The 25,657-nt window shown below is 33.0% G+C and overlaps 1 protein-coding gene across 1 annotated transcript; it reads left to right on the top strand.

The window, feature by feature from the left end:
• Nucleotides 1–24,553, top strand: LOC127849154 (complement C5-like). The gene is made up of 25 exons (XM_052381873.1): nucleotides 1–215; nucleotides 762–836; nucleotides 2,350–2,464; nucleotides 2,585–2,830; nucleotides 4,845–4,989; nucleotides 6,030–6,097; nucleotides 6,395–6,552; nucleotides 7,084–7,167; nucleotides 7,702–7,839; nucleotides 11,187–11,283; nucleotides 11,817–11,921; nucleotides 12,982–13,170; nucleotides 13,913–13,991; nucleotides 15,800–15,965; nucleotides 17,328–17,417; nucleotides 17,674–17,848; nucleotides 18,282–18,451; nucleotides 18,650–18,802; nucleotides 19,218–19,417; nucleotides 20,096–20,227; nucleotides 20,603–20,693; nucleotides 21,183–21,260; nucleotides 21,698–21,806; nucleotides 22,931–23,029; nucleotides 23,986–24,553. Exons 1-25 carry the CDS (start codon nucleotides 48–50, stop codon nucleotides 24,180–24,182), a joined length of 3,327 nt encoding a protein of 1,108 aa, XP_052237833.1. The 5' UTR covers nucleotides 1–47; the 3' UTR covers nucleotides 24,183–24,553.
• The last annotated feature ends 1,104 nt before the right edge of the window (nucleotides 24,554–25,657 follow it).

Below are 25,657 nucleotides of genomic sequence, written 5' to 3'. Positions count from 1 at the left end.
GCGTTAAGAAACGACGCCTTTTACATTATAATAAGTACAAAATTAATATGTCTCTGCCAATGAAGCTTGAGTTACAACCGCATACAGTCATCGTGAAGCCAGGAGATGCGGCCAACTTAACTGTGAAGGGTCCCTCTGGAATGTGGGTGGGGTTCAATGTCATTGACAAAGCGTTGCTGCTACTGAATAACGACAACGTTCTAAAGGAAGATAAGGTAATGGTGTGCTTATATACTTAAGTTGGATTGAAATATACAACGAAGGTTATGGAATGTAGACGGACACTGCGTTGGCTTTAGTGATTGCAGAAAAACATGATCTTGGATTAAATTTCTCCGGTGTTTTTTCGATGCCATTGACCGTTTATTGCCTTACCGTAAGAAAATAGTTCCACGGTTTCTGCAAAAGTATTTATATTAATAATGGCGATGATGCTAGCTTGTACGGAATTATATTTGAGATGCAAACTTTGATAAAAGACGTCAGTGTGACATGTTAAAGTCAACTGTTCTCTGCACTGTTGCATCGCGGTGTTATATATACGCAGGTATTTGAAAAAAAAAATCATTTCAATTATGAACACACGCATTTTATATATGTTGTGCAGACAATGGTAATTTATTTTCTTCATAAACATGCTCGATCAAATAAATTGCCTTAAGTTTTGAACTTATAGTTTGGAATAGATTGTTTTCTTTAAAGAATTGGACAATTCATATAAACATTCTTAATTTAGTAACACAAGTGTTATTGTGTTGTAGATCTTTAAGGAAATGGAAGCTCGAGACCTCGGCTGTGGCGCAGGAGGGGGAACAAACAGCGAAGAAATATTCAAGGTCAGCATAAAATCTTTTAAACAAACTATGACTAATACTATATTTTAACCATTATTTATTAACATCAGTTGGAAATATTTATTTATCAATTATGACAGTTTATAAAACATTTCATCACATGCCATACCCTGTTTCCCATGTAACAAAACCATTACTAATATGTTTATCTTACACATGTGTAATATACTTTTAAACCGTTTTCATTGTTTTAGTTTTCGTTTCATTGACCAATCGACTTTTGTTATTTTGCTGAAATGACGTTGCGACGTCAAATAACTCCACGAAATGTAAACAACATTCGGGATTTATCATTATGTTTGCGTAAATATTTATTAAATCTGCTCATTTTAAAGCATGTGATAAAAAAAGATTCGACACTTGTTGTCATTTCATACCATATTTTATTAAACTCGTCCAGGAAATTCGTTAGTAACAAAATTCCTGAACTCGTTTAATAAAATATGGCATGATATGACAACTCGTGCCAGATCCTATATAACAATTATGACAGTTCATAAATCATTACATTTTATGTATGCGCTTCTTACTCAACACGTTCGTAGTTCTAGGTTTTAAAAACGGCTAAATACATGTGAATTTAATTTCTGCATGTTTTGGTCGGAGATCATTTGGATAGTTACATTGAATCAATCAGCCATGCCCATCTTTCATGTCTGGACCACGGGTAGAAAATTTGAGAACGTTATTGATTTTCGTTCAAATATCATTCTTTTTATGACAAATTAATACAAACATTGGTTCGAAAGTTTAGTAAAATATCATTAATGTGCAAGTTGATGAAATCAGATTGATCGATCAATTGATCATTAAAACACCACTGTATTTGAAAATCACCTCGTGACATACGTGCCAAACATGTTGTAATCGCTTCAACATTTTACCTGCCATCAAAATAAGCCGTTTCGTGTAAAAGCACGTCTTGCAGCTTGTGTAGTTATTGGATCTTAATTGGGTCCGTTTATTGATGACCCATCATCTAGTATGGGGTTTCGAAGAGTAAAATAATTCAACATGTTATAAGAGCAATGTATTTTGCAACTATTAGCAAACACTTATTTAGTATGTCAGTTTGTTAACAACGCTGTAAAGTTCGTTCACAAAAAAGTATTATTTTGTATGGTGTCATGTGTGTCTTTGTCTGTTTGAGTGGTGTTTCTTAATTAAGATAATTCATCATATCGTTAATTAGTTCTGTTCTGATATTATAAATTTGTTAACATTTGAAATAATGTCCGTTGATCGTTAGTCAAGTAATTATGACAAATGTAATTGTTGCGTTATAATTCTAGTGAGTGCATATATGTATTCTTGCTTTAATTTATACATTAACTTCGTATATTTTATTAATTTTATTTAGTGATATTGAGATAAATACATTTCCTTTGATAGACAAAGAAAATATGCATACATGGTAACGCATTAATTAAAAAGCTTTGTATTTCGATTTGGTATTGTCTACCCACGCATTATTTTCGGCTGATATATTTTCCAGAACGCGGGTTTAACAATTCTGACAAATGCTAATGTGGATGCTAAACTAATACAAAGAGAGACGACTGAATGCGACGCTAAGAAACGAAAACGACGCTCTGTCCCTGAGGAAAACGGTTAGCCAATACTATAATAGTTATGCTCGTTTCTTTATATTTTGTATACAAGTATTCTTCTATCATATACATATTGTTGTTAAATTGAGATGAACTTATAAACTCGTTGGTCCTTTTTAGGTTGTTATTATGGTGCTAACCCAGTGTGTTGCAAGGGTGGCGAACAACATGCCTTAGATGAAATATACGAGTACGAACTGGCCAAGGCGCATAATTTAAAACCGGACATATCTGAGCCCGTGCCATACATTGTATGCTATTCAAAGGCAAAGAAACTTGCCGAAACGCAGCAAGAAAAGGTGCCATCTAAATGTCCGATGGCGTTTTTCGAGGCTTGCGTTGTCACGATGACGGCTGAACTGAGCAGTATGTATACTTTATACGGGAGCCTGTCTTAAAACAAATGTTTAAGACAATTTTAATGAACGCTTGATTTATAAGTTCAAAACTAAAATAGATAGTCTTTATCAATATATTTGGTAAATGTAAGGTCATCTTAAATTCTGACTTTGTTAGTTAGATGCTAGTTTGTTATTGAATAAATCAATAATTATTGAATTGGCATTCAATTCAAACTGTGGTTTACTAACGCTGCTTAGCTTATTAAATAATTTATTACAAAATCTAAATTTGATCTTGGTTTAAATAAAAAAAAACATACATTAAAATCTTATTCGCAAACTGAACATTTGCATAAAGAATATATATAACCAAAGAAATGAAAGACGTTTTTGCAGCCTTGTTTACAGAGACTGTGTCAAGACATATGTGTAGGCCTTTTTACCGGAAATGTGTTTATAATTGAGCCTAAAAAGAGATAATCACCACATAGGCGATTGTTTTTGTATCGACATTATTTCATTTTTTAAAAACTGTGTAATATATTTATCCATATGCAGACAGCTAACCTGATTGTCATCAAGACATCATATTACACATTCTGTCAATAATAAGTGTTGTAAGCATTTGTAAGTTACTAGCGTATGTAAGTGCACTGGCGTGTGGCTATGATATTAATATGTAAAATAATAATATTGAATGATAAATAATCAAATTATAACGAAAAATTGTAGCGATTTCCATGACCTCGGTCTTATTCAACGCAGAATTTCCTTTCTGGAAATGTACATATCTTGTAATAATTTTACAAATGCTGGGTCAAATTGTAAGAAATAACACGATACAAAATGCGTTTGACCTACTCGTCATCGATCAGACCAGATTCAAGTATGCAATATTCAGGAGTAAAGACACATCTTCGCGTTGGACCAATAAAATCAGTCGTGTGTTTGAAATGTCGGCTAGTTGAAATGTATGATGCATGTAAACAAAGGTTTCAAACGGCTCTGGAAGTTAGTTTTGATGCATAATATAACGACAAAAATCGGTAAGAAAGTTTTTTCAAATGTTTTATTGAATAATAGCACCGAGGTCCGTGAACTTTGCAGGGAAAGTGCCCTTACTAGCACTAGCAATAGTGTCTAAACGTCACGAACCCCATTAGGTTGGTCATACGTATGCGTCGTTAATTAAGTCGCGTTTTGCAAAATTAGGATCCCTGATGTGCTACATCATGACTAAAGAATGTTGGTGGTGCGGGCTCACTGTCTGGACAGTGTAAGGGCACTGACTGACCGCATAGAATTAAAATACTGGCAAGACTAATTCTGCAGAATAATTATGTTGAGTACAAAAATATCATCACATACAAACCAACGCTAAAACTTTTTTCTTTTCCATCTGGGTTTGTATTTAAACTTCTGATACTATCAGGCACTTTAAATATGCTTTCCTTGCTCGATTCCTCAACATTCCATTATTGATTTGTTCAGTCAGAATGATAAGTATAAAGTAAGACTTCTTTGAAGAGAGTTCATATAAAAAGCAGGTTTTATGTTCATTTATCTGAACACATAACAGAGCACACTGTTCTGTCCATTTACTTTGCATAAGAACACGTTTTGATATTATGTTCTTGTATGGTGCTATGTGTGTTCAATTTAGAAATGGTATTCCAATAGTTTATTTATAGAAAACGATCGCCTTTCTTATAGCAATCATCAACATTACATGTTTATTGTTTACTTATCTTTATGCAATTACCAATTCGCAATTACCAATTCACAAACAAAGTAATCCAAATTAATACTCATTCCAAGGTAAAGCAAGACTCCTTTCCCCAGTATTAGATTTTGTAGGTTTAATACCAATTATCTAATTATATGATTTATAATAATGCATGTCGTTCTGTATTGTGTGATTTTCCCCTGTGTCTAAATAAAAGAACTTTAAAGTTACGACTGGATGACTTTGATGGTGATGGCAATTGATTTTTAATATATGTACTGCCTCATTATTGTATATGTACCTATATGTTCAGCGTCCGATGATGCCCGCGGCAGATCGATATTCAATGACCAAGATCAATATGCGAAGGACGTCAGTGCGTTAGCAGGATTTGGATTTCAATTGAAAGTTCGTAAACACTTCGAAACATCGTTCTTTTTCGAAGAACATATGATAAGGTATAACATTTTAAAATTTGATCTCAGCACTTAATGATGTATTCACAACATCTACGAATATCTGCAAAAATGATGCAGTCGAGCTAAATTAAATATGGTTGAAAAAAAAACACACTTTATTCTTCTCTTACGCTCACTTGAGCACAACGTGCTTTTGTTATATATTTTTTGTTCATCGTTACTCGTACACCGTTAACATTTACCTGTTTAACAGTGTAGAGGCCACATTTTTTTGCTCAATAAAACTTTGTCAGATAATTTGTCCCATTAGCATCTTGGTTGGCCGGGGTCAAAACCTAATTCACTATTTTAAACTAAGGAATATCTTTTGAATATTTTAAAAATCACATTTTACCTAACCATCATGAAACGTGTTCTTTATAATTGCTCTTATGGCATGTCGGCACATTTCGAACAAATAGCCACAAGGGAGCGGGCACTTTTTGTCTAAATTTCTTCCAGTATGTAAACTTAAAAAAAATGAGAATATTTTAGAAGCCACATTGTTTAAAAACACGTGTTACGATAGATTCATATTGAATCTATGTCGTCTCATTCCGCATAAAACATGGCTTTGTACGTTGTTCTTATGCGACATTTTGAAGAATCAACATATATCAGACTTATCTAATCTTAATAAACCTATCTCAGAGGATGTGTTCATATGATATTACATTTCTTGGGAGAGTTTGAACATACCTAGCTGGGAGGATTTGAAGCAGTTTTCCTGGTATAAGACGATGAAAAATAATTAGTACTAGGCTTTCATGTTATTGTTCCACATTGGCCAACCAGGAGCCTTTTTTATTTGCTTAAATTACAAATGTGGTAAGATTATTGTTCCATTGAAGTATCGGCCCGTATACAATATGTGTCTTCGTGTAATATCTTCATACACATCAACAGTATGCGAATACATTGTATTTGATTTTTTTTAAGTAACTTATTGTTTACCATGCAACAGTATTTGTATTTTTTGAAACACAACCTAATATACTGCAATCCATATATTTGATGCATATGTTTATGTTCGTTTCCAGTGGTAAGGAATTAACCACGTCCATAAAATTCAGGGACTCCATTACAAAGTGGTCGATTCAAGCCATAGGTAACCTAACACAATGAATGCATTACACGTTGTGTCTGATTACTGATTAACTTCCGCATTGTACATACATACTATGATATTTTTTCTTGTTTCGGTATATCTTTTGTAAATTGTCACAACAATAGCTTACGGCTGTTAACTTAAATAAGTTTGTATTTTGCGTAAAAAGCCTAATTATGTAACTATCGTTGGCACCATAACCTGATTTGTATGTGTAGGTTCTTGAATAAGGAACTCGTTTACATGTTTATTGTTGAATAATCTTCAATAAAATATTTATTTCAATCCAATAAACAGGTATAACTGAGAACACGGGCGCCTGCATCGCAACTCCAAAAGAAGTCAGTGCATTCAAAGAGTTTTTTATTCAAGCCGATCTGCCCTACAAAGTATCACGAAAGGAACATTTCAACGTCAAAGTGACCGTGTTCAATTATATTAATAACGCTATGAACGTAAGTGTTTTGACGTAACGCATTTCTGTGTTACGGGAGTATCAGGGAATGCATATGAAACATGGTTTCATATTTCACGACTTTATCATTGGAAACCATACCCTTTGCCGGGGATTTTTTTAAATGAATAGAATGCCCTATTACTGACTTACGGCAACGCTTGTTCGTGCTTGTCTAATTTTTAACGCTGTAAAAGCGTATTTACCGACATACCTTTTAAAAAAAATAATCATAATAATAAATCAACTTTCTTACGATCTTAAACCTCAAAGTTGAGATTTTTTCGCACTTTTCCAATGCCGTTTTCATGACCACAAACAAAATAAACATTTATTTACCAATAATGCCGTGAACCAAACAAAGTATACAAAATAATGATAGATAAAACTAACAAAACAACATAAACGGGCAACACATAAACCAGCTTTGGCTGATGTTTTCTCGTATTTTGTGATTTTATACATGATCATAAATTGTAAGCCTCTATGCGTTGCACAATCACGCCATGTCTTTGTAACATTATTTTTATAGGCTCGTGTTTATCTGAAAGGCATAAGAGGTCTTTGTTATGGCTCCTTACCCGGCGAGCAGTCTCCACCACAGCTGGTCACCGTGGTGAGTAACATATGAACCGCCCTCTGCGAAAACGGGTTTTTCGGGATTTTTCGGCAGTCCTCAAAGGCTAATCAGTGAAGACAATCTCCGCCCAAAAAGAATTTTGCTAAGAAGAGATATTTTTTAAACAAAAACTATCATAACTTCGGAAAGTTTCGTCCCTTATTTATTAACTTATTAGCCTTGGCGGATTGCCTTTTTACAGAGCGAGTCTCATATTTTTGTATTAACCTCTATATCTTCTCAAAAATAGATTCGCGCAAGTTAAGCGAGTCCCCGCAGCAAAACAACACTTCTTATTTGTAAATGAGCAAAGTGTCATAGAGACAATTACATACTTGTATAAATAATCATACACATATTGAAAGTTTGGACATACATACATGCAATTTCTATAAACATTATTTAATTTTAATGAGGAGCGAGCAGCATTTAACGGTTTAAAAACAAATGTAACAAAGTGCTTTGATATTCAGACAGTGCTACATTTCAATTATTTTTTTTTGTTAAAAACACTATAGATTTGATCCTTAGCCTGCGAATGGCGCTAAGACACTGACTTTTCCTATGATCCCACTGGAAGCGGGCCGCTATCCAATAACTGTGTCGGCATTTGTGACGGTCGGGGACTCACCCAACGCAGACATTGTGAAAAAAGAACTTCTTGTTGTGGTATTATCTCTTGCTTGAAAGATATATGATTCTTCTTCACCGTTCAGAAAAATAAAGATATATTTCGATGAGATCTTTTTAGATCTTTTTATTGATCTAATGTTGTAATACACAATATACCCATTTGTCATTAGGAACGTAATGTATACATTTTAGGTCAGCTTTTATATTTGTTTGTTTGTTTGTTTTATTTGTGCATACATGTCAAGCAATTTACAATTCAATGCAATCAAGGCAATAAGTAACGTATAGATTGCATTATTATCATATTCAGAAACATGCATTACATGAATGGTGTCATTTATCACAGATCCAAATAAGATTACGACATGATTTATACACAGGATAACCCGTAAAGCTTAGACATGTAAACATGAAAAAGCTTATTTCCAACGGGGTCCCTGGATTTAGTCGAACAGATCTTATACGTGACTATAAATATATTGTTTTTTCAGTTCTTAATATATAATCGACATGATCCTACACATGATTTCTTCTACGAATTAAGTGAATTTTTCAAAAGTTGACATGATAATACACTGACACGAATAAAAAACATAAAAATAATGAATTACATAAAAATAAAACAAATCTAAAAGTAAAAATACATGGAATTCTCGTCTACCTTCATATAATTTAATAGATGTGTCTTAACAAGTTTCTTAAAAGTAAATTTCGATTCGATGGACTTTATATTATCGGGTAATGCATTCCAATCCGTAATACCATTGTAGTAAAATGAAGAACTAGTAAAGCCATCAACTTGAGGTACATGAAAATTAAATCGGGATCTATTCCCATACTGATGGACATCTGTACATTTGACAAAATTGTCTTTCATATAGCTTGGACATTTATTGTAGAAAATCTTATGGATGTGGTTAAGCCGAAGTTGCTTGCATCTTTGTTCAACGTTCAATAAACCAAGTTCTTCAAAATGCGATACAACAAGTGATGTCCTACAATGGGAATTGTTAATAAAACGAACCATTTTATTTTGGACTATTTGTAACTTGTGCTTAAGCTGTTTCGTGAGTCCACAATACCACGAAGAGGATACATAATCTAAATGACATTGTATTAAAGAATTACATAAGCTTTTTCTAAGACTTTTATTTTAAAAATCACGTTGTCTATATAAAAATTTAAGTCTAGAGTTAACCTTCTTGACGATATTATTTACAATAGAAGTACCGGACAAATCAGCATCTAGAATAGAACCAAGATATTTTACATACGTCTGAGATTTTATAACATGATCATTACATTGTATATGAAAATTGTCCACCTTGGTGAGTTTACGTTTCGAACCAAAAAGAATACATTCTGTTTTGCCTAGATGGAGGGATAGCTTATTGTCAATTAACCATTTACTACAGGACTCGAGTTCTTTGCCTAAAACTTGACTGATGGTACTTGGATCTTTATGTGAATACAAAATAGCACTGTCATCAGCATAGAGTATTAATTTACAGTTGGATGATATACTTGTTTTCATATCATTAACGTAGGTCAAGAACAAAAGAGGACCCAGTATACTCCCTTGGGGAACACCACACACTACTGATTTGAAATCCGATTTAGCGGCATTAACATGTACAGACTGCGTCCTATCAGCTAGGTACGAGCGAAACCACTCCACAGACTCCACTCCCATCGCACGAAGCTTCCGACACAGAATGTCATGATCTACAGTGTCGAATGCCTTCTGTAGACCTAACATAATCATACCAGTAAACAAGCCATTAGAGGTTTGTCCACGTATATGATCAGACAGGTGAATAAGACAGGAGTCAGTGGAGTGATTCCCCCTGAATCCACTCTGATACTCATACAACAGACCGTTCTTCACTAAAAAGGATTCCAACTGGTTGTATACAGCTCTCTCTAATATTTTTGAAACAATGGACAAAATACTAACCGGTCTATAATTAGAAACCTCGGACCCATTGTCTTTCTTAAACAGTGGTTTTACCTTAGCACTTTTTAAATCAGTGGGAACTACATTGTTAACAATAGAGCTATTTATCAAAAATGTAATATGAGTTTTGATATAAGGAGCAGAATCTTTCAAAAATCTGGCCGGGATTTCGTCTAACCCAGTACTTTTAGAACAATTCAATTTGCTTAACTCTTTGTAAACAAAATCTTCAGACACTGTATGAAGTTTAAAAGAATTGTGAGCAGGATTTCTGTCTTTGTAAAACGATTTAAAAATGTTAGATGCTGTATTAAATAGATTTGGAGCAGTAGGAAGCTTATCAACTAGTACTGAAGCAACAGTTGTGAAAAAATAGTTAAAATGATTGGCTATTGTTTTAGCTTCAAAACATAGGTTGCCCTCTACATTTAAAACAACATTGGGTGAGGATTTACTATTATTGCTATAATATCTAAAGGTAGTCAGTACTAATTGAACTGTGTGAAGGTTCCAGTAAATAATTTGTATAGGGACAGAGATGACGAGTAGGACACTAATCTTAAATCTATTAAGAATAAAAGGTGGAATAATTCAGCTAAAGCATATTGTATAATTATGGACACTTATGAATCTACCCTTAATATTATCTCGAACAAGTATGTCAAGTTTGCCATGCTTTCATATATCCATTATAAGCATCTTTTGACGATTTAAAACCTGAAAATTATCAAGCACTTTCACGCGATTGAATAATTTGAAGAGTTCTGTTGTAATTGTTATATTTTGTGATACTGCGTGTAGTAAATGAAGTATAAAATACATCACTCATTGTATGAGCAAGGATTGCCGAGTGGTGTAAGCGATAGACTTTTACTCCAGGGGTCAGTGGTTAGAGCCCATAGGAGGGTTACTTTTTTTCTTTCATTAAATGTATTCTTGTTTTTCACTGGAGCTTTCGAGATCCAATTTTTACAATTATCCATATAAAGAATTTAATGACAAACTTCAATACATGCCAAAATCTGTTAAAAGGCACCTTTAAATTAAATATATATTCGGTTGCAAAATCCTTAATACAGATAACTGACAAAATGAAACCGGTACATAATTTTTCGGAATAGTAGGTCAGAGGTCTGGACCGTTGGCATTGGTATCACATTTTCCCCATATAATGCATGTATGAAATTTCTTTTTTCAAACAACACAAACAAGTACTAAAGATGTAACTTGTTCATACTTGGCTTTTTCAACCCGTTTAGGTTTTGACGTCGATAAGTGATCTTAAATGTGAATCCCAAAGGCATGTTAAAATTATTATTATTATTATTATTATTATTATTATTGTTATTATTATTATTATTATTATTATTATTATTATTATTATTATTGCTATTATTTTTATTATTATAATTATAATTTTGTTTAGAACGAAGGCATTCAGGAAAAGATGAATTTTACTGTATGTCTTGATCCAAACAACCAAATGGAAAACTGCATCCAGGGCAAAGAAGTGAAACACACAGGTAAATTTGATGGCGTTTTAAATGTATTATTGTGTGTTGACTTTGGGCTATGTTGGTAAAAGTAACAAATGTTATGCCTTTATTAATGTTTGTCTAATAAAGGTTATGTTGGTTTATGTATCCTTTTTTTAATTATGTCAATTGTATCTAAAAATGTTATCAAGTAGCTCGCTTTGACCCAATCGCAGTAGCACAACACGATGTAACAGCAATTTAAATTGACGATCTAGTTGGTTGCCGTTAAAACTCGATTTTAATTCATGAGTGATCTGAGTGCAGTCGCGAGGGAACATTTATTAATGATCGCGAGATGTTAACTTACAGGAACCATCTTTTGTTTTCTTTCTTGGCATCCTTTTGAACGTGTTTATTTATATTGTAAAAGCTTTACTTCACGGGATTACAAAACGTCATTACGTCAAAATAATGACGTAATTTTAAAGTGAAACAGCGAATGTTCGAAGTATTTTATTCATGCTATAATGCAAGCTCATTTGCATGCTTGTGTTACTTTTAATTATGTATTTTTCTAGCACGTCTAAATGTTGGTGACTCGCCGTCCGTGAAAATGGAAGTAGAACTACCATTGCCAGTGACAGCTTTGCCTGGAACTGCGACTGCAAACGCATACATTAAAAGTAAAAACACGTACAACACTGACTCCTGATTGTTTAAGTTGATCAATTAATTCATTGACGTCACTCGCATTTTGTTAAAAGAACAGCTTTTTAAATCGATCTTCACCGTGGTAATATGCATATGTGCATTTGGCGTCCTGAACAACTTGACAAAACCCCATCAATAACAATATGCATAGAGCAGTGGAAATTGAATTGCGGTTCTGACAATAATGGGAAAAAAACAAGAGCATGTAAGCTTTGAAATGTCTGGGAATCCTTGTTTGCTAAATATTTCCAAAACTTTGAATACGGATGAAAAATACAATGCTGTCTTGACAAATGGGGAGGGGAACAGACAATATCGTAGTACAGCTCAAAAGTCTGTTTGAGAGTTTTTATCGGTGCTTTAATGCTCATATCTAAAAGCACAATTACGAATCGTATCTGTTATATTATATATGTAAAAAACATACAATCTACATTAACCATGGGGTTAAGGTTCTGGAACTTAAAGTTACTTCGAAAAACATTAATACTCAAGTATTTCCGATAGTGTCAGGCAGTGAAAATACTTACTTGAATGTACCTCTTGTCAGTTTGGCCAGATTGTGTCACGAAAATTCGGTTTAAAAATAGGCAAAAACCGCGCATGCTGGCGGGCGTTACTAGTTCGTTTACAAGTTGCTTTAAAGTTGTGTCAGTTTTTTTAAACAATTTTGCTGAGTCTTGATAAATATTTACACAAATGTACCTTGTGTTACGCGCCACACAACAATATGACTGTCATAGCTTACAATCGAAATATGCCTTATCACAAATATATCATACACATATGGTTAGATTAGTTAACAGTTTTGCACCAATGTTAAATATCAGTCCTCTGTACAAGTCGCATAAGCTAAAAGAGAATTTTCGTTTAAATTGTGTATGTTTGACATATTTTCTTCAGTTCTAGTCCAATGCTAATGTAAACATATGAACATGGTTACGCTACAATGAACACGTTGATCATAATGGACCAAAGTAGATATTAGTCTTATTAAAAGTCATATAAACATATCAATACTGTCAAAAATAGGTAATCTTATGGGTGAACCGGTAAACTGTGTACTGGAAGGCGTGGACAAGATGTTTCATGAGCCCATTGGCTGTGGTGAACAAAACATGTTACGCACAGCGCCCATTGTCTACGGGATGTACTTCCTGAAACAGACAGGGACCATGGAGGCAAAACATGAGGACTCAGGAACGACAAAAATGAGAAATGGTATGCATATACCTGTACATGGTCATTTATTGACTTCATATTGTGCTAACCCCCATTCGCTCAAAATGTTGTGTTTAGTATTCTTAATTAAGATCGTATACTTGTATGCCCGTAACAAATGTATTACTTTGCCTATCGTCGGTTAGTTTGCTAGGCCCAGCTTACAAGCTCCTGTATGTTCCACTTTCAAACTTCATACAATCGTTAATATATTGTTAGCATGAGTTCACGACGCTCGAGGTATTCCCGTATTTCATTTTCCGTCTGCGTCCATACAATAAATGTTGCAACGTTTACCTAGTTAATTCATTAATTATTTCCTTCGTGCCGTTTTCATGCCAGCTTTTGAAATATTATCTAACTTGTTAGTGTCCCCTACCGGTTTCACCGGACTTATGGTTTGCACTCTGTCGGTCAGTCAGTCACACTTTTCTGGATCAAAAATTCTGGTTGCTATGGAAACAAATAGACAATAAATACTGCTGAAAATGGTGGTTTTCTGGATCCTGCGATAACTTTAAAAGTTCTAAATATTTTTTCATGAAACTTGAAACATGGATAGATGGCAATATGGACATTATGCACGTCATTTCATTTTGTTCATACTGCAGAAAAGTATTGTTGCTATGGCAACAACTTTTTTAAAAAAATCTGACAATGGTGGAATTTCTGACAATGGTTGAGCCGGTAGGGGACATATATTGCTTGGCAATAGTCTTGTTATTTTATATTTTTATTTCAGGTATCACAAGACAAATATCAATGTACCACAACGAAGATGGATCATTTACAGTCTGGAAAAGTTACCCGAGCAGTTTATGGTAAATATTATACAACTTGTGTTTAATTGAAAGCTTACTGTAGTTGTTTGTTACAAATATTGCGAACGTGTTTAGTTTGTGTTGCGACTATGTATAGTATTTATAGTAATATTAATGAATTATAATTAAGAGGATTATTTAGGATTATACCAGAGAACAGCGAATAGACCAATGACTTAACTTATGAGTATGGTTACTGTGCAATATTATCGCGTAGCAATGCATACGGCGTTGTTTGACACAAATATTTATTTGTTACAATCCTCTGTAAATTAATAGTTTGTTGTCTTAGCAAAACACGCGTTTGACCATTTAATGTTTATTTTGATTAGTTCACATAGGAAAGTTTCGAAGCCTAGTGAAATTTACTGTTACTTACCATTATGTTATATTACCTTGCTTATCGTTCAACGGAGATCAATTAAAGAAAATGATGCATGAGAAATGTTTTTTTAACACGAGGTAACATTTGCCCTGTAATAATGGGCACCTACCAAAAATGCAAATTTAATATCTTAACTGTTCGTGTATACATGGGTTTATTTACAAACTATCTAAATCATTGGAGGAACTTAATATACTTCATAAAAACTAACATTACACACCGATATATCTCGTTTGTTGTGTAATTGATTTTTGAATCAGGTGTTAAAGTCGAAACGGGCTTTTTCCAAGACATCCGCTTAACGATATTAGATTAGATTATGCATTACAACACATATTGAGAGTTAAGAGTAAATCGTATTGCCAAAGTGCAAAATATTTCCAATTTCGTTTGAGAGCATCTGTGGGCAATCGTCTACAACATTATACTGGATTGTTAAACCCTGCATTTGATGTAACAACATTTAACAACTTATCATTTGACAGACATTAACTAGATTATCCTTATAATTGTGTTGTATTAGTAAAATACTTCTCATAGATCATGTTAAGCCTCCTTCACGATGGAAGAATATGAGATGTTATGTCACTTCCTCCTTCTCAAACACCCCATGGATTTGACATGAAGTCGTTCATTTCTGCTGCTTTTGATGTTTATTGGCGTACTTTGGTTATATTGAAAATATATAAACTTTGCAATCAATATATCTTGCATTTACGTTAATCTACCAGTTGGCGTGCTATTGTTTTTAATAATTAACTAACTATATTTTCATTTGTATTTTATTGCGCAAGTTGTAACTACTTACACATGACTATAAATGACTGTCACTTCTGCTGGCACCATGGGATTTTTCATTTTATCCCACTTTTACAGCGAATTCGGTTAATTAAAGCCCCATTGATTAAATATCATCTATAATCAACGGCAGGAAATGACGTCAATATTTCGACGAAATGACGTCATAATCCAGCGAAATTATCCAGTCAAACTAATTTTGTTTAAATAAAAAGGTTTTCAAAATAAAAAGTGGGTTAAATAGAATAATAGATTAGTGTTGGTTATAAATCAGGTTTATCATGCTCGGCAGGAAAACGAAAAAGCACTCGCCAAGGCTCGTGCTTTTTGTTTTCTAAGCCTCGCATGATAAACCTGATCTATAATCAACACTAACCTATTATTCTCTATTTATTGTTTGAATACGTTATTGCTTTGAAATAAGAACCGCTTTTCCTGTCATACATGTTAACAGTGAACGATCATTATTTAAAACAACCAATGACTCATATACAGACGACATTACACACTTGTGTTGTCTCATGACCAATGAGTATCCATAGAACATGTATTTGTATTCCGAATAAGATTGTGTTTGAAAAAAAAGATTTACCTAATAGTGATATATATACATGTTTCTATATAGGCTGACAGCGTTTGTTGCCAAAGTATTTTGTCAGGCAGAACATGTTGTTCAGGGAATTGCCGGAAGAGATGTCATTCAAAAGACATTGTCTTACATTGCCCAAAATAATAAAGAGGGATCTGGGGATTATCGGGACGACCATCCAGTTTATCATCGTGAAATGCAGGTTTGTAACTTCTGAAACAATAGCATTACTAATTATGTTCCTGTTTACTTTGAATGATGCTTATGTTGATTTTAAGAGCTACATTTTACCAATGTTTTTGAACGTATTTAAGTATATACAAATCGGTTATAATACTGAGGGGTTTCGTTGAAGAGGCGTATCGACAATAACTCTTTTTTATTGAGACATATGTTACAAAAATGATCATTATAACTTTTCACTTAAGTTTGGAACACAACAGATGTGTTTTGAAGAAATGGTAAAAAATACGTGCTATACATTTTTTTGTAAACAAAACATGTGCACTATACACGCCTCCATTGGGGATAAAACCTACGTTTACAAAACGCTCGCTCTTATATGCGAATTTCATAATGCTATAAAAACGTGCATGTTAATACGAGAATACTCAGAAAGTGCCCCGGGAAACCGTTTTATACTCTTTAAAGTATATATTTTTATCAACAAATTACATTGCCTATATGCTGAGCACAATTGAATAAACGGTCATTAAATTGTAATCGTATTGTTCATAATTAAAACCGCATTGGCCGTTGATATGCCTCTTCACATTAAATGTTCAGTGTTGCAGCTGAAATTTAAAATTCTTGTTTAATTTTTTGCGAATATTTTTTGGATGAAATTAAAAATGATGAAAACACCAGTAAAGTATGCTTAACGTATATAGGTGTGCGATTATTGCGTTCGTATGTTTTTTGTTAAAGCGTTAATGCCCTTTTTTCATGAAATAGAAGCCTTGAATATTTGTTTTGATAGCATTTTTGAAACTTGTGTACTTTAGATCTTAACAAACACAATGTATCTTTTAGCTCGTGTTTGTCAATGCCTACACGTCTATAATCATATGTATAGTGCTTATGATTGTATTGTTATGTCGCATCTATTGTTACTGGTTGACCTTAAGGATAGAGACTTGAATGTGCAAAAACACTAACAAGGTCCTGCAAGCAAATAAACACTAAGTGTATTTTCACAAAACATATTAAACATATCAAATAAAGTATTTCACTCAAATGAACTTATGAGCTTTTTAATCCCAGTTATGTATCTTTAATACTAATATGATGTAATATCCAAAAACAACGTGTCCGATAACAATGCACACAATGCTTCCCAGCGTTCCTTAGCAAATTCGTCAAACGTTCCACATCAAAGCGCAATATGGAAGTCAATGATCAAATTCATTTGTCTTAAAGCTACGATTTTTTAACCGTTATTTACCTGTTCTAGTTATTTCACAAGCGTCTAAATAGTGATCCGCAATGATTCCGCTCCACTGCACGCGATAACCGGTTATAAGACCGCATAATATGCATTTCATTTTACTACGCTTTATTTAAGGGTGTTTTAGCCCAAGTAGACAGAAAATTAGATCCCTCGTTAACTGCATTTTTTCTGACCTCATTGCAAGAATGCACTGATCGAACACAGGTAAAATACGATGTGGAATACAAGCACAGAATACGATACCATCTTGGTTGATTTTTGTAGTGTCATTTTGCATGTTTTGTATTTGTTAATTAAATAATTTTTATGATAAAAATTAATATATATAATAAAAAAATGCTGTGCAAGGGAAGCCTTTAATAAAAATAAGTTATTTGTTTGACCCAATATGACCTATTTGTCAGATTTTCTAAGATTAAACCATTTCTTACCTAGTTTTTATGGCATTTGAACTTTTCAGGAGGTCGAAATATCTGTACGTCGTGCCATGAGTGCTCTTGAGCGAGTTCCAAATAATATTATACAAATTAATCCGTACTTACTGGCAATTTCAACCTACGCGCTGGCATTATCTAACAGTTCCAAAAAGGAAAAATTTAAGGATAAGTTGTATGCCATCAGAAGGGACATAGGAGGTATCGACTTTTATTAGATGAATTAATGCAGTTTATGTACAAAACGTGTTTACATTATGTACCTATTACCTCATTCGCTGTTCGATTGATCTGTAATAACATTGTTTATTCTTTGTCAAACTGAAATATTCCCTATTCTGTTCCATTCTCAAATAAATTTTCAATGATAATGGGTGATAATTGTCTGTGTCATAATACTCTTGTCTTCTGAAAATAAAATGCTGCAGTCTAATTATATCATCAGTACCAAACCGCGTGTAGATGTCAATATAGAATATTGTTTCATGGAGTGCACGCCTTTCTGAACATATGGTGTCACGTGGAGGTATAACATTCCATTCAATATACAATTTATATACATTGTCGTAATAATAACCTCGGTCGAATACACACAATAATCAGATATACAATAGTATACACTTTTTTGTTCTAGGAGGAATGTTCTGGTCAAATCATAACGGCGCTCCTAACGCTTATGATGTGGAGACGACAGCATATGCTCTTCTGGCGTTCTTGAAATTCGATGACTTTAAGACATGTCATAAGATAGTGGCATGGTTGACCCAACAAAATAGTGCAATTGGAGTGTGGCATACAACACAGGTAGTTAGAGCTACGGATAATTTCTAGTAACGTATGCTGATTATGGAAATAGTAAAAGAGTTTTAATTTAATGATTTCTTTACGTATTTTTAAATTAAATATTTCCATCAAATAATAAAATATATGGGTTTACAATATTGTTCTCAATATTGATTTTAATGAAATATGCAAATAAACGTGTTTCAAAATGCTTTATAGGATACTGTTGTCGCCATGCAAGCCCTCGCGACGTACAGCGCACGCACATACAATCCAGACACAAACCTCAAAGTGAAAATTGAAAAAGCAAGTGCTGCTTGGAAAAAAGAAACTATTGTAAACAGTGAAACGTCACAAATTCTCATTCCAGCCATAAGTTATGAGGCTTTGTAAAGTCATAAACAATTTCAGTTTAGACCTTGCAAATTCGTTTACGTATGTGTAATATTCAGGTCCTTTTTTTCTTTTTTCTGATTTTTTATGTAATTTTCATAATTGTTTATTCCGACTCAGAATTACAAGCAACTGATGTTACTTAAAAATACTTTTATTATTAAGATAATTTATATATGTAAATTTGTCATCTCAAATTGAATTATATAATTGTATTATATGTCATACTTTATAAGTACGTATGTGAAGTATTGATATAGAACATGTAAGAAAAGATAATAAGTTCCTTGTCGACCGACGAAAACAAAACACTCATGCTTACATAAATTTTGCCTGTCGGTTTAAATATCTAGAAAACACAATGCATATCTTGTCTTGTACTTGAATGTTTCAGCTTCCTGTGGATAAAAACGACAGAAAATTCGATGTTACAGTCAGTGGACGGGGGTCGGGTGTTCTGAAGATTGAAATGTTTTACAACAGAAAGGCTCGGGACGACGAACTGGGTCCCTTTGATATCAGCCCGATCAGTGTGAAGGATGTTGTTCCCGCTACTGCAAACAATCCAGATGCGCAGGTTATTCTTGCTGGAAGGTATGTGTGCATTTAACTTTTAGCAAATTTAAAGACGCTTATCTTAAACTATGTGTTTGGTTTGTGTCCCACTACTTAACAATTACTCAATGGTCGCATTATTAGTATCGTTAATATATGGAAAATATGAAAATGTAAATTAATTTTTATTAAAAATGTACGAATTGCAGAGTAGATAAATTTTGTTGTATGTGTGTTTTTGTCATTTTTATTAATCAAAACGCATTTATCAAACACTTTTATTTGCGAACATGTATAGTATGTTATTGTTTACTTATGGTATCTTTACTATCATAAATTTTGTGAAAATATTTAAGTTTCGGGATAAACCACATCGAAAGAATCTTTTCCATTTAGAATACAATCCAAAACGCAAGCTAAATGCATATACACTATAAATAATTTACTAATGTTGTACCACTGTTGCTCAAATTGTTTCGGTTCCTTTTATATAAGTTCTGTACAATTTTGTTTTCCTTTTAAAATCAATCAACATTTGTAGCTGTAGAAAGGAATATTGAAAGGATTGTGCAGCTGAAATTTTGTTGATGTGAGCATTATATTTCTGGGCAATGTCAATGTTGACGTTCACTAAAATGTCTTGCATGCAAACACTATGACGAGTGACAACTTCACACATACCTTTGAAACTATAATATTGAATGTCATCGTTTTCAGGCAGTGTGACGTGTGTGGGTATTGCAATGATCCTGTTGATCCTGACTATGATGATGATATGATCATGGACCGTAAAAAGCGACAGGCAATACAAGGAGTGCTAAATCAAAAATGTATTCAATTCACAGTGCGGTAAGGATGCCCATAATGGAATAATTTATAGTCTATTTATAAAGTATTTGTTTCTTCGCTTTAATAATTGTTGTTATCAGTATTATCGGTATTTTACGTGTTAAAATGAAATAAAATAATAATAATATTATTATTTTTAATAATAATTATGATAATAATAATAATGATAATAATTATTATAATAATTATAATAATTATAATAATTATAATAATTATAATAATTATAATAATAATAATAATATTAACACTAATACTACAAATGTTGCTATTATTATTATTATTATTATTATTATTATTATTATTATTTATCATTATTATTATTATTATAGTGTTAATGTAGAACAGTTTATATCAATACCTTCAACGTACTTATAGGTCTAAGTCGGCCAGTAATGACGCAGGTATGTCTATCGTGAGGGTCAACTTGGAGACAGGAGTCCGAGTTGTGGAATCGGACTTGATTAAGGTCAGTGAGGCATAGCTGTAATCTGCTGCCGAGACGACATACGTATTTTCTTAATCTAATATCATGCTTCCCTTATCGCGTTCAATATTGTCGTGTAAAAGTGTGTTTATACAATGTAACGTGACACGATTAAAGTATTAAAACAAGTCTTTAAATTGGACATCTTGTAAGCAATGCTGTTAGTGTGGAAACATGCTGTACGTTTGTTTTCATTAATTACATACTGTAAAAATTAATCTGTTTAATTGTGCATCCGAATCTAAAACTCATTTTAGAAATGCTGATAATGCTTTCAAATTATGTTTAATTCCAAGTGCAATGCTTACAGGTGGATGTTTGTGTTCTAGTTCGCAGTGTTCAGCTTGCACCTACGCATTTACACAAATGCGTATATTTAATGTATAGAGTCATGAAATTCAATAACTTTAAACCAGAAAAAAAATTGTTAGAATTTCTTGAGTGTCATATTCCTTTTTTTTTGCATTATAGATACAGAACAACAAGGTTTTGCCGCGCTATGAGATGCCGTCGGACGATCAAGGATTTATCATCCTTTACCTGAACAGTGTACGTATACATGTTACGCCTAAAGGATAATTAATGTTACCCTTTCAACATTATGTAAAGTGTTTTGGGTAGATATCTTACCGAAAATGCACGTTTTCACTATTTATCGTAACGCATTTAAAAATAAATTCCGTTACATAAACCTTAACCGTATTTGTTTCTACACTCGATTAGATGTTTATCCATTATCTACATTTTCCGGGTATGTTATGCTATGTTATGCATGAACTGAGCTTAAACTTAATAAACTTGGAGTTAATCAGTTGGAACACTTTACTTACGAATCTATTTGATTTCAACATAAAACATATAAATAATGCCTATTGTAAACATTCATTTTAATTTTTAAATAAACCTCAAGTAATCAGCGTTATCAAGATTTTTCATGATTGCATTTCATTTGTAATGCATATTGAGGATCCTATTCCTGTTTGTAGATCACGAGTAATCCAACCAACCTTATATTCAGACTAGAAGATCATTTTTCTGGCAACGATTCAAGTCGTCAGCCCGCATCTATTAAGGTGTACGACTACTACAAACCAGGTAGTGTTTTGTTTGCGGGAAAAATAAATAAATGTGTTCGAAATATCCTTTAATGTTGAAACTAATTGTTAAAGACTACATGTATGTGCGCTCTCTACAGGGGTCACTATACTTTACTATTTACAATCAGTACGTATGACATAGCATTCAGGCTCTTAAAATTATCCAGATGTAGTTGTTTACCTTGTAATGTCTGTTTCTTAACACACTCTTTCTTTATTATTTAGTAAAACGAGATTAATGAATAATGTATGTATGCATATAGATTTTCTTTCACATGTTGCTACGAACGCCAAATGCAAAGAATATTTAAACAAAGCCAGCCTGGTCGTGTGTATGGTTAATTCAGACGCTTCTACAACTTACAATTATCTCATTTAATAAATGTGCAATGCTATCTTTCTTACATGTAATGCGCAATGTAATTTAATATTTTATAATAAGACGTGTTATTTGGTGGTCATTTCAAATAGCACATTATATTTTCTAGATGTTTACGGTATATAGTTGTATACTTGATGATTGTCCGTACTGAAATTTGGCCTATAGGTGCATAAACACAGATAAGTCTATACTGAAAGACAATCAAAATTCCTAACTTGTAGCATACAATATAGCACTTAAAGGGAACTTTAAACATATTTGGCATGCATTGAAGTTGTCATTGAATGCTTTAAAATGATAAATGTTAACATTGGAACTACATAGCCCCAACAAAATCATGAACAAAATTAAAGAAAGAAAAATAAATACCAACTGTGCGCGAACCACTTACCCTTGGAGTAAAAGTCAAGCATTTAAACCACTCGGCCATCTTTGGTCAAATAGTGAGTGGTGTATACCATACTTTATATAAACAATACGCGGTATGTCTTAACATATACCGATAACAACAAAACTCTCCAAATTATTTCATCGTTTGTAAAGCTGTATACTTTTCATGTTATCAAATCGCCAAAATATGCAAATAATGGATATTTAGAGCATAATTTATAGTCAGTATTACTGTTTCCTCGCACATATCATAGCTACAACGAACATTTGGAAATCTGAAACATTTTTTGTCAATTTTGTCAATTTACCAAAACGTGAAAAAGTCTCTTAAAATTAATGGTTTATTTCAGAACGCTCCTGCATGAAGCAGTATGGCATTGGCCAGAATCATGGACAGGAAATAAAGTACAAGTGTGACGACGGGAGCGACCAGTGTCAATGCATGCAAAGTAAGGGAATAACAAATCTATCAACAGAAAATGTCTATGAAATAGATAATTACCAAAATGATGTTAATATTGGTTATGTTATGTGTAGAATAAGTGGAGAATCGAATGTAATGAGAACTTTGTGAGTGCAATTAAGTTAGAATAATAGTATGTCGGATATGATTTTTTCACCTGGTTACATCAAACTAATTTTAAATATGAACAAACGCGAATAATTTCCATGGTTGTACAAACGTTAGCTTTGACACTTGTTTTCGATGAGACGATACCTAATGTTTAATATGAATGGCATCCCTGTTGTTTTATATCCCTTAAGCAAATGTTGCGCGTTTTGGTTAATAATCGTCCAAAAGAATATAGAGCAAGTTGGTTTATATGCATGTTTTATATCATTTATTTATATCATTAACTAAAAAAGTTATTTTCATTCCACAATTATGTATTGTATACAATGATGAAACTACTATTCTAACTGTTTACACTTGCACGGATAAAAAATGTAGACATATTTGAACATGAGGGTATTAATTGTAAGAATAATATACCGACTGCATGCTCATTTTGTCTGTGTTTTATTTTGTTGGATAAGTTCTGTTTTGCATCTTTGAGAAAAAATATCGCTGCTTATGTAATAAATGTAGGCAGAAAAAAACATTAATATATTACATAAGGTCAAATTACTTGTGCGATTTCGATACAAAATTACGTTTTCTTTTTTATGGTTAATATGTGTTGTTGTTGTATTCTTTTACAAATCATATTTCTTAAATCCACACGTCTGCCCAATGAGTATTCTTCCGAACAGAAAATGCGCATTGTTAAAACATTTGCCTAACACTGAATACTCACAATCTAGTTTCTTTTAATTACCCGTATATCTGGACTGTGTTTCTTGCCTTTTTCTTTCTTGTAAAATCATGTATTTTAGCTTTACAAATTATGCTAATATTTTTAAGGCCAGTGTATAAAGCAAGTTAATCAGGAGCTGTTCGATATGGCTTTGAAAGTCAATCAGGCGAGTCCGGCTCAACGAAAGAATCTTCCCAAACCAGTCGAGGCATTGATGATGGACTACGCGTGCAACTTTGAGAAAGCTAACTATGGTATAGTAGTCCAAAAATTTTACACATTTTGCAGGTCGTCGGAAAAATGATATGACACAATTTCCATTACACAAACTCTAGAATCACTGGCAAATTGTGGTAAATAGGGTGTTTCGTTTACTTTCATAACAATCATTTAAACCCGCTCATGCCATTAATTATTAAGGTCCCCAACGTGTAGATACACTATTGACGATGTCGTTAGATATATATTTACGACTCGTGAAATAGCCTGTTTGTATGATTTTTACTAGTTTGATCATATCAAGTGTTCCTTCAGTGCGCAATTACGTCGAAGAAAGCGGCCAACTTTCAAGGCCTTTTTTTCTTCTGTTTTTTTACTAAGTAGGATTGGTTTGAAATAAAATAGTTGCCTTATCAGAAATTGCGGTAAAAATGCGTTATGTTATTTACCTTAACCAGTTTGACCTTGACTTCTTTTCAAGTTATATTTCGAAATTAAACGCATACTTTCATGAATTAAAAGAGTATACGAAGACTCAATTGATAAAAGGTCTACTGTTTGTGATTGCATTATTTAAAATCTGTGGGATGTCATATTTTGTTGTTTTCATCAAGTTTTAAAGTTGCACATATGAAAACCGAACCTTGCACGTGGAATTCAGTCTGCTGTCTACGTGATTTTTGCATAAAATAAGTTTTATTTTATTTTGAATATGCTCTCTTAACAAGCAAAATTTAAGTGCTTTAAATTGTGTTAAATTGAAGAAATGTATTTTCAAATGTGATTGTTAATGACTGTGCATATACCTATTTCGTTTGTGTATGCTTAAAAAACATCAATCCAAGCGATCTCTTTAGGTTAATGTTCTGTACTCAATCGCTAAATAGTTGCGTTGTTACTTATATACATGTAAATAACAGAACAATATGTTTAGACAAAGTGGAATGATAAATATAATCTGTGGTTGATGACCTTTAATATCATGTGATATAAATACCATTTGATACGGCATGTGAAAGAGTTCGGTAATAACAAATAAACCTATCCTATATATTTTCTTTTCTTTGTTGCGTTATCTTTAGTCGTAAAAGTCGAGGTGGAAACGGTAGGATACGATTCGAAAAGGGAGGTACAGTCTGAAAAAGCTATAATAAAGGAGGCACCGCTTCAAGGTAAATATTATTTCTTGAAAAAAATATCAGGGCCGATTAGCTCCGTTGTTCGTGCAGTCGGCAGCACATCAAACGACTGCGTGTTAGATTCTCGGCCCTGTCACATAAAGTGTGTAGGAATTTGTCATGAATCTTTTCTACGTCCATTCTCTCCCTACCTCTGTCTCAAGCATGGAAGTGGTCAGTAATTGAAAATGACAAGTATGTGAAGTGTGTATTTGAACTACTTTTCTATAAAAAGTGCCGATTACATTACAGCCATGATGTGATTAAAGTACTGTTTAAAACGGCGCGAGAAAAAAAACATATCGAGTTTGGATTTGCAAATTACTCGTGAAGAAGGAAAAGTGTTTAACTGATGAACGTTCAATACAAATTTATTAACTTA

The sequence above is a fragment of the Dreissena polymorpha genome, chromosome 10, assembly GCF_020536995.1.
Source record: "Dreissena polymorpha isolate Duluth1 chromosome 10, UMN_Dpol_1.0, whole genome shotgun sequence".
NCBI lineage: Eukaryota > Metazoa > Mollusca > Bivalvia > Myida > Dreissenidae > Dreissena > Dreissena polymorpha.
This window is presented reverse-complemented; position numbering and strand designations above follow the sequence as displayed.